This window comes from Leptonychotes weddellii, unplaced genomic scaffold (genome assembly GCF_054177405.1).
Source record: "Leptonychotes weddellii isolate Sample4059 unplaced genomic scaffold, ASM5417740v2 HiC_scaffold_3479, whole genome shotgun sequence".
Classification (NCBI taxonomy): domain Eukaryota; kingdom Metazoa; phylum Chordata; class Mammalia; order Carnivora; family Phocidae; genus Leptonychotes; species Leptonychotes weddellii.
The window spans coordinates 1-10,390 of record NW_027948272.1 but is presented as its reverse complement, the minus strand read 5'-3'; the positions used below and the strand labels follow the sequence as shown (position 1 = coordinate 10,390).

General features: G+C 51.0%; 1 protein-coding gene across 1 annotated transcript; it reads left to right on the top strand.

Annotated features, from left to right (window-relative positions):
- Positions 1-464: 464 nt before the first annotated feature.
- On the top strand, positions 465-10,341 carry LOC102746947 (kynurenine--oxoglutarate transaminase 1-like). Its single transcript, XM_081810719.1, has 8 exons — positions 465-1,055; positions 2,863-2,921; positions 5,281-5,428; positions 7,615-7,764; positions 7,846-7,932; positions 8,173-8,301; positions 9,772-9,892; positions 10,233-10,341. Exons 1-8 carry the CDS (start codon positions 960-962, stop codon positions 10,316-10,318), a joined length of 876 nt encoding a protein of 291 aa, XP_081666845.1. The 5' UTR covers positions 465-959; the 3' UTR covers positions 10,319-10,341.
- The last annotated feature ends 49 nt before the right edge of the window (positions 10,342-10,390 follow it).

Below are 10,390 nucleotides of genomic sequence, written 5' to 3'. Positions count from 1 at the left end.
ATTGACCATGGGAGAGTCTTATTTCTGGACTCTCACTTTGATTTCATTGATTTATATGTCTGTCCTTATGCTAGGGCCATCCTTTTTGGTTCCTGTAGCTTTTCAGTAAGCTTTGAAATTGTCCATTAAGTCCTCCAACGTTTTTCTTCCTTTTCAAGGCATTCATTTTTTTTTTAAAGATTTTATTTATTTGTTTGAAAGAGAGAGACACAGTGAGAGAAGGAACACAAGCAGGGGGAGTGGGAGAGGGAGAAGCAGGCTTCCCACTGAGCAGGGAGGCCGATGCGGGGCTTGATCCCAGGACCCTGGGATCATGACCTGAGCTGAAAGCAGATGCTTAACGACTGAGCCACTCAGGCACCCGCATTCATTTTTTAAATGTATGTCTTTTAATTCTCTTTTAATCTATCATGCCCTGGACCTTTTTTCCCTTTTACTTTATTTGTTGAAGAAACAGGGTCATTTGTGGATCACCTCTCCATGGTGTCATTTAACACATTCTTCTGTCCCTTGTGTTGTGGTAATCCAGCGGCCTGATCTGATTTAGATTTGGTTTTAGCACAGGAATAATTTGCAGGAGGTGTGTGTGTTTCCAGAGTCAGAACATAATGTAGGGTTGACTCTCCCTGTGATGTTAGGGGTCATTCATGATCTTCACCTGGACCTCCCCCCCGCCCCTTTAGAAGTAATTTACATTTTGAAAGGGTCACTCTGATTGCTGGGGGTCAGGGGGCTCTAGGTGTGAGGGATAATCGTGCAAGAAAGCACTTGTTGCCATGCCTGGCACAGAATGACCAGTCAATAAATATTAGCTCTTATTGTTGCTGTTGTTGTTGTTGTTAGAGCTGTGTGTGGGGGACCCACGCCCTGGCCTCGGAGCCATTTTTTGGCCAGAGCGTTCTCCTTCCTCTCCTCTGCCCTGGAGGAGAAGTCACCAGTGTCCCAAGGCTCTGGGAGGCATGTTCAGGAATGTGACAGCCATCCATTTGCACCTGGCCGGGGTCTTCCAGAGAAAGAAGGCTGGAACTTCTCTCGCTCGGTGCTTGCACCAGACTGTAAGTGCTCTAGCCCCATGTGTTTTGCTGCCCAACCCAGGGCCCCTGGGATCTGGCATGGGCCTGGCTTCAAAGCTGTGCATCACGCTCTTCTTTCAGGTTGCCTTCCCTGACTGTAGCCTGGAGGGGACCCTTGCCTTGCCTTGCCTTTCCTCTAAGGAGAACTTGTAGCTCTGCATCTGAATGGTCTGCATGGTGCTGTGCTGCCTCCCCATCATCCCCTAAGCCCAGCCCAGTGTTCAGTACACAGTAGGTGCTCAGTAGACACTGGCTGAGGAATACATTATACATAAGGCCAAGAACAGGCACTGTCTCCTCACTTACGCGATTAGTGTGTGACATACTTGAAGGTGACACCTTTGAGGTCCCCCAAGTTTCTGTGGTCCCATTATATTTACTTCCTTCCTATTCTCATTCACCTCCTTTGTTCTCTCTCTCTTTATACCTCTGTACCCCCTACCCCTTACCCCACCCCAACCTTCTCAAACTTCCCTTGCTCCAACTTGCATCCCCCATCTCCCCGATGTTCATCTTCATTTTTTTAAGATTTTATTTTTAAGTCATCTCTACACCCAACGTGGGGCTTGAACTCACAACCCCGAGATCAAGAGTCACATGTTCTACTGATTGAGCCAGCCAGGCGCCCCTCTATTTTTTTAAATATGATGCATCCCCAAATCAAAAGTAATTCCTTATAGCATTGAAACCATGATGCCATCAATGTAAGATACACTGTTATTGTATGGACTAGTGAAGCGGGGCGGGAAATGCCAATTAGACATGCTAGAGATTCTGAGAAACATTTGAATTCAGAGAACATGCAAGGCAAAAAAAAAAAAAAATGCACATATCAGAATCAATCCAATATGTGTGATCTCCATACAAAAAAATTGGAACCATAGAAAAGCATACACATGGGGCACCTGGCTGGCTCAGTTGGAAGAGCATGCAACTCTTGATCTCAGGGTTATGAGTTTGAGCCCTACGTTGGGTGTAAAGATTACTTAAATACATAAACTTAAAAAGAAAGAAGGAAAGAAAAGCACACACATGAAATTAAATCACCTATAATTCCACCACTCAGAGAGAACCTTTGTTAACATTTTGATGTATTTCCCTTCCAAACTTTTTTTTCGTCTACTCATATATGGTCATAGAAAAATGTACCTGTATACAAATATATAGTAGGGTATATTTTTTACAAAACAATCATACTGTACATATTGTTTTGTAGCCCGTTTTATTGATGTCGGCATATCCATTGATAGATATTTTTCTAAAATGTGATTTTCTTGGGTACCTGGCTGGTTCAGTAGGTAGACCATACGACTCTTGATCTCAGGATCGTGAGCTGGAGCCCCATGTGGGGCGTAACGTTTACTTAAAAAAAATTATTTTTAAAAACGCGATTTTTCTCATCTATAAAATGGGCCCAGCCAGACTGTGCTGAGTTGAGCAAGGCCGTCCTAAAGGGGAGACGCTGCAGTTATGTTGGCAAGCTCTTGTCTCCCTCCCTCTGCCCCTCCCCCTCCCCCTCCACCTCCCCCTTGCCCGTCTTCCTCCTCAGTCCTGCCTAACTGGTCCGAATCTTGTCTGAGTCTACGGATACGTGGAGCCCGGTTGCGGGGGGGGGCGTGCGGGCAGGTGCGGCGGCCGGAATGGGGCGGGGCCAGGCCCGGAGGCGGACTGGAGCGGGTCCTGCCCTCGGAGAGTGCGGATCTGCACCTCTCCCTCAAGGGGGCGGGGGCTGTGGTCAATTAAGAGCCCCATCTCCAGCACTCTGACCTTCTGCTTGCTTGGTCTCCAGTTCGCCATGGCCAAGCGGCTGCCGGCTCGCAGGCTGGACGGGATTGATCACAACCCATGGTGAGCTCGGCAGGGCTGGGGAAGCATGCGGGTGTCCCGTCGGGTGTGAGGGCGGGACAGGGCTGGAGGTGCCTGGGTTTGCGGTAACACGGCGGTACCCAGGACGGCCACCGTGCCCCGGACTGTGAGATTTGCAACCACAGCCTGGGAGAGGTGAGACCGGGAGCAGCAGGCCTGGGTTCGAATCTCAGCTTCACGCCGCTTGGCTGTGGCGCCGGGGGGAGGGGGGAGACTCACCTGCTCTTACCCAGGCACCAAGCTCGGCGCTTTCCAAGGATTATTTTATTTCCCACTTAGTACAGAGTAAAATAAACTAAGTAAGATAAGGTAAAATACAGGCAGCTCTGCACTGGAATTTGCTGAGGTTAATTTATTTTCTCTGTTGACTTGTTCTAAATATGAAAGAAGCATGTGCCCATTGTTGCTACTAATACAGTGGATGCAGTGGGAAGGTGTGTAAGAGAAATGTAGGGATTTTTCCTGATCCCTCCCCGCCACCTTTGGCCAGCAGCACAGAGGCTCAAACTCAGAAGATAAGTCACATGCTGTACCCACTGAGCCAGCCAGGTGCTCCGACATCCCTGTACTTTCAAAAAAAAGTTGTGGGCTGTTTTTACAAAACATGAGACCATTTTTTTCTTTTTCCTTTTCTTTTTTAGAGAGAGAGAGAGCAGGTGTGGTCGCACGGGAGGGTTGGGAGATGGGGGGAGGGGCAGAGGGAGCGGGAGAGAGAATCCTAGGCAGGCTTCATTTCCAGCACGGAGCGCGATGCAGGGCTCAATCTCGCAACCGGGAGAGCAGGACCTGAGCCAAAATCAAGAGTCGGACATTCAACCAACTGAGCCACCCAGGTGCACCGCCCCCATTTTTTTTTTTCAAACCCTCCTCGTGTACAGCACTTTGTGTTTTGCAAAGATCTTCCACCTGTTGCTCCATGGTGTCTGGGACAGAGGAGCCAGGCCCAAAACTCTAGTGTCCAGCTGCCCCCTGGGTTGTACCATGTTCCATCCTGTCTGTGAGGGAGGCTGGTCAGCCTCGTGGGCCTTTGCAGTTAAGGTAAGAGTCCAACTCCAAGGGAGGAAATGACAAGGAGGCAGGCTGGGAGAGGTAGCAAGACTTTCCTGACTCACAGACCTGGCAGACTCTTGAACCCAACACACCCATTATGCAGAAGGGGAGATTGAGGCCAAGAGAGGCCAAGTCTCATGCAAAGGTGGGGCAGGGCAGAAGCAGGCCTGTGGAGAATGTACGGGACGGGGTGGGGGGTTGCCGGGGGATGAAGGCCATGGTAGTCAGGACAGAAGGGCCCCAAGTTCTTGCTAACCCCAGAGTGGTGGCCTGAGGATCGGGACCTTAGAGACCCAACCTAGGGGGCAGCTGGTCTCTGTAGGGCACTTGAGCCTGGTTCCCCTGTTCCAATCACCATGGAACATCCGCCACCTGATTTTGCATCTCAGCTCTGCCCTCAGCTGCTGTGTGACTCTGGGCAGGTCACTAGCCTCTCTGATCCTCAGCAACTTCAGAGGTATTGTGGGGCTCTGGGGAGAAAATGACAGATTTTAGATGGAACAATAATGTTATGCAAATTCAACACAGCCAAGGCTGACTTCTCTGCCCCCAACCAACCTGCAGCGACACACCAGCCTCCTCATCCAGCCTCTCAGCCTCTCTCTGTTTTCCTGAGGAGGTGGCCACCAGCCAGGGCCAGAAGAAAGGTTGTTGGGGGCCAGAAATGGCAGATGGCGGGGCTGGTGGGGCCCCAGTCTGTCCAGGCTAATGGTCTAGAGCATAAACTTTGCTTCCAACCGATGTTGAATCAAAGGCTGGCTGGGCCATGAACTACCTAGGAGTCCTTGGGCAAATCACCGCCAGCTTCAGCTTCTCCATCCCCATTGTGACTCAGGAATAGGACATATGTCATATGTATGGGAAGGTTATTGAGCACACATTTCAAACTGCGGTTCGTGAAATCCACTTAGGAAGTCTCAACAAATATTTCTAAAGAATGGGTAGGATAGGGGCACCTGGGTGACTCAGTCAGTTAAGCGTCTGGCTCCCGATCTCAGCTCAGGACTTGATCTGAGGTTTGTGAGTTCAAGTCCCATGCCGGGCTCCACGTGGGGCATGGAGCCTACTTTAAAAAAGTAGGACACGGGATTGGCACAGTGCTTGGCCCACACAATCCCAAAGCGAGGGCCAGTTTTGACCCTTACACAGCTCTCAGCAGGATCTCAGCTGGAGCAGATGCTAACCGTCTAGTTTTTTGGGAATGAGCCCAGTGCATTGTTCATCCTGCCCTAGAAATAGGTGGAAGTCCAGGTCCGGGCGGGCTGGTGTCAACTCTCCATTTGTTGTTCAGGGTGGAGTTTGGCAAAATGGCCAGTGAATATGATGTCGTGAACTTGGGCCAAGGCTTCCCTGACTTCCCACCCCCAGACTTCGCAGTTCAAGCCTTTCAGAACGCGCTCAGCAGTGACTTCATGCTCAACCAGTACACCAAGGCATTTGTGAGTCTCTCTGCCTCGCCTGGGGCCCTGGGACACAGGCCTCAAGGAGGCCCTGGGGGAGGAAGGGTCAGGCCTTTCTGAGCATCAGGCCCACATGGGTGTTAGGGTTCTGGAGCAGAGCCCAGAGAAGTCAGTGTGACTATAGTTCAGTGTTCACGGAGTGTCTCCTCTGTTCCAGGCCCTGGGACAGCTCATGGTCTGGGGAAAGACAGACAAAAAACCATGAGCTGGGAGCTCAGGGTCTAGTAGGAAAAGCAGACCAAAAAATAAATAAATAAAACAGAAGCAGAAAACAAAGGTATTGATATACTGTGATAGGGGAGGATTGGGTGCTGTGGGAGCAGGAAGAAGGGAATGAAATCTGGGGAGACCAGAGGAGGCTTCCTGGAGGAGGTGACATGTAAGCTGAGTCTGGAAAGACAGGCTGCTGACTGATCTGACTCTAAATCCAAACTCTTTATGTAAAGGTCACAGAGTAAATATTTGCCAGTCCTTGGTTTAGTAAAGCAGTAAATGGTTTTTAAACTTTGGTATGCATCAGAATTACCTGGGGGGAATTTCCTCCAGTTCCACCATCCAGAGATAACCACGACCAATAGTTTGCTACTTTGCTGAGCGTTTAGACTTTTAAACTTTTAACTTTTTTTTTTTAAGATTTTATTTATTTATCTGACAGAGAGAGACATAGTGAGAGAGAGAGCACAAGCAGGGGGAGTGGGAGAGGGAGAAGCAGGCTTCCCGCTGAGCAGGGAGCCCAATGCGGGGCTCGATCCCAGGACCCTGGGATCATGACCTGAGCCGAAGGCAGACGCCCAACGACTGAGCCACCCGGGCGCCCCAACTTTTAACTTTTTAAAGTGCTTGTGTAAACGCACACACACTCACCCCTAACATAATGAGATTTGCGTTTTTTAGCACAAATGGACTTGTACTATAATGCTCTGTAACCTGTTTATTTCACTAAGCAGCATGTCATGGGCAACTTTCCATGTCAGGATAGCCTCATTCTTTTTAAGGGCCACATAGTATTCCCTTGCCTAGCTGTGCCATAATTTATTGAAGCAGCCCTGCCCTGATGGGCTGGTTTGGCTATCTCACTATTTTTTTTTAAAGATTTTATTTATTTATTTATTTGAGAGAGTGGCTATCTCATTATTATAAGCAATGGCACAGTGACTATTTCTGTGTCTGTATCTTTGTACACATGTGTGAGCGTTTCTCTCAGACAAATCCCTGGAAGTAAAACTAGAGAGTCAAAGGGTGCAAGCACTTAAAGATGTGATGGATGTTGTCAAACTGCCTTCCAAAAAGGTTTACTCACATCCCCACCAACACACTGGTCTCATACTCTTGCCAGCCGTGGGCATTATCAATCTTTTTTTTTTTTAATATTTTTATTTATTTATTTGACAGAGAGATAGCGAGAGCAGGAACACAAGCAGGGGGAGTGGGAGAGGGAGAAGCAGGCCTCCCGCGGAGCAGGGAGCCCGATGCGGGGCTCGATCCCAGGACCCTGGGATCATGACCTGAGCCGAAGGCAGACGCTTAATGACTGAGCCACCCAGGCGCCCCTTGCCATACAGAAATTTTTAATTTTTACATGGTCAAGTCTGGTTGAGTGAATTATTTAGTGAAGTTCTAGACCTTGGGGTTTCAGTCCTTTGGCTTAGCCTCGAGTGCTTTGTAAGTGTCCTCAGCAAACAAGTGTACAGATCCAACCTTCCTCTCAAAGTGGGGTGCTTCCATAAAGTCCTATTCCTGCACCTCAACTGTGCATGACCTTGAGCAAGTCATTTCCTGTCTCTGGGTCTCCGTTTTTCTACCTGTCCAGTGGTGGGGATCAAATAATACGTGTCTTGCGAGGCTACTGGGCTGAACAGATGGCACGGATGTGCTTCTTAAACTGAGAGGGAGGGGGTTAAATCCTGCAGTTGCCACTGCTGTGGGGCTCTGTTGGACGGTACTCCACAAAGTCACGCACTCTGCCCAGTTCTCCACCAAATCCTAGCCCTGGACTTTGGGCCTGCACAGAACAGGTCTGATGGCCAGCGCTGGTGGAGGAAATGAAAGAACTCACCGTACAGGAGCCCATTTGCCTGAGGAAAGCTCTAGAACTGCCTGAATGCGGCTGAGCAGGAGGGTGGGCCCAAGCTGAGCCGGGCGACTGACCGCTGCTGTCCTGGCAGGGTTACCCACCCCTGACAAAGATCCTGGCAAGTTTCTTTGGGAAGCTGCTGGAACAGGAGATAGACCCACTCAAGAACGTGCTGGTGACTGTGGGTGCCTATGGGGCCCTGTTCACAGCCTTCCAGGCCCTGGTGGATGAAGGAGATGAGGTGAGTGAGCAAGGCTCGGGTTGGGTAGGGATGAGGGGCAAGGGGCGATACTGACCCCAGCCAATCTGATCCTTTTGCTAGGTCATCATCATAGAGCCCTTTTTTGACTGTTATGAGCCCATGACATTGATGGCAGGGGGTCGCCCTGTGTTTGTGACCCTGAAGCCGGTGAGGATGCTGGTTGGGGTGTGGGTGGGCAGAGGGTCCAAGGAGTGTGTTGTGTTGGCCCCTGGGAGGTGGGAAGGAAGGAAGGAAGGAAAGGAGGCCGGTTGCTTCAGGATGGGGAGGCGTATCCAGAGTTCCAGAGGAGAGAAGGTGGGGACAGATGCCTATGAAGGAAGGCCAGATCCTTGGAGCTGAATGTCAGGTAGCTTATTAATTGCTGCCCCCTTCCACCTCCTCTTACAGAGCCCTACCCAGGATGGGGAACTGGATTCTGCCAGCAACTGGCAGCTGGACCCCGCAGAGCTGGCCAGCAAGTTTACCTCTCGTACCAAAGCCCTAATCCTCAACACACCCAACAACCCTGTGGGAAAGGTACCTGAGAGACCGCCTTTCAGCGACCCCTCCCGACTGGGTTCAAGTCCCTGCTATGTTACTGATTTGCTGCGTCAGGCCTCAGTTTCTTCATCTGTGTAATGGGAGGGCAACATGTAATGAGCTCTGAGGACTGAGGCTCCCCAAAGTTCCAGGGACAGGGGCAGGAATCCCCTTGGAAGGTATACGTGCTGGCCGGTGGAGCAGACTGGGTGCTTCCATGACTCCCGAGACCCTGGGAATGGTGACCTCACCTCTCGGAATGTCTTCTCATATGTAAAATGGGAACATGACAGAACTGATATACAGGAAAATCTAGTTGTCCAACTGGGTGTCTCTCCCCTAATATGACCACTGCACTTAAGACACTCTGACTCCAGGTGTGGGGGCCCCACACCCGGCAATTCTGCAACACCAGCTGGGGTAGTATCAGATCCCGTAGGTTAGGGCTAAGTCCCACAAGGCTGCCCGCCCTTCAGATGCCAGCCCAGCTTGTCACCTCTGCTTCTGACCAACTGGTTATAAATTTAAGGTTCCCATCACGCCCTCCTCGGGTTCTATTAATTTGCTGGCACCGCTCACAGAACTCAGGGAAACACTTACTTAGGTTTACTAGTTTATTAAAGGAGTTGAGAAAGGATACAAATGAGAAAGGAGACAATAGCCAGATGAAGAGATACACAGAGCGAGGTCTGGGAGGATCCTGAGGAGCTGCGTCACCCTCCCAGTATATGGATGTGTTCACCAATCTAGAAGCACTCCAAACACTGTACTATTGGGATTTTATGGAGGCTTCCTCACATAGGCATCATTATTATAATTTTTTAAAGATTTTATTTGAGAGAGAGAGAGCGTGTGTGCATGAGCCAGGGGAGGGACAGAGAGAGAGGAAGAAGCAGACTTCCCACTGAGCAGGGAAACCGACACTGGGATCATGACCTGAGCTGAAGGCAGATGCTTAACCAACTGAGCCACCTAGGCATCCCATGATTAATTATTATTAACTCCATTTCCAGCCCCTCCCTTCTCTGTAGGATGCAGGTGGGGCTGAAATTCCAAGCTTGTAATCGTGGCTTGGCCATTCTGGTGACCAGCCCCGATCCTGGAGCTACCCAGGTGCCACCCAGAGTCACCTCGTTAGAACAAAAAACACTTCTAGTGCTCTTTTCATTTAGGAATTTACAAGGGCTTTAGGACCCCTGTGTCAGGCATCAAAGACTGAATATTAGAACAAGAGATGCTCCCGGCGCCCCTGTGACGGAGACATTTACAAGGGTTTTAGGAGCTCTGTGCCAGGAACCGGGGGGCAGAGACCAACATGTATGTTTTCTGTTAGCTCGCAGCAGACCTCCCAGGGTCAGTGTTGTAAGGGATTCAATAGGACGGGATGGAAAAGCCCCTAGCAGCGAACTCGGCGGTATCCATTCATCTCTCTGAGCAGGCCTCTCTGCTTGGTTGTGGTCCCCACAGGTGTTCTCCAAGGCAGAACTGGAGCTGGTGGCCAGCCTGTGCCAACAGCATGACGTGATCTGCATCAGTGACGAGGTCTACCAGTGGCTGGTCTATGACGGGCACCAGCACGTCAGTGTCGGTGAGCCATGCCGGCCTGGGGGCCTCCAGTCCCCCGGGCATTGGTGGCAGGGCCCTGAGCCCAGTCTGGGAGTCCAAGCAGGCCCCGTGATTAGGGCCCGTGGGTCTGGAGCCACACAGGTCGTGTGGCCTGGGGCAGTGACTTCTCTGCGAGCAGGAGGACACAAGGGCACAGCCTCCCGGGGTGGTCATGAACAGGAGCTGAGATGAGCCCCGAAATAGCTTAGCACATAGCAGGGGCCGGGGTGCTGAGAGCCCGAGAGTGTGACGGGGGCCCGGCCACCACCCCTCCCCTGCCCCTCGCCCCGGTCTCAGCAGCTCCTCTCTTTGGCCTTGGGCAGCCAGCCTCCCGGGCATGTGGGAACGCACCGTGACCATCGGCAGCGCTGGCAAGAGCTTCAGCGCCACTGGCTGGAAGGTGAGTTGACGAGGGTTGGGGTACCGCCTCCCCCCATGATCCGGGGCAGGTGAGGCTGCACTGGGAATCAAGACGGGGGGG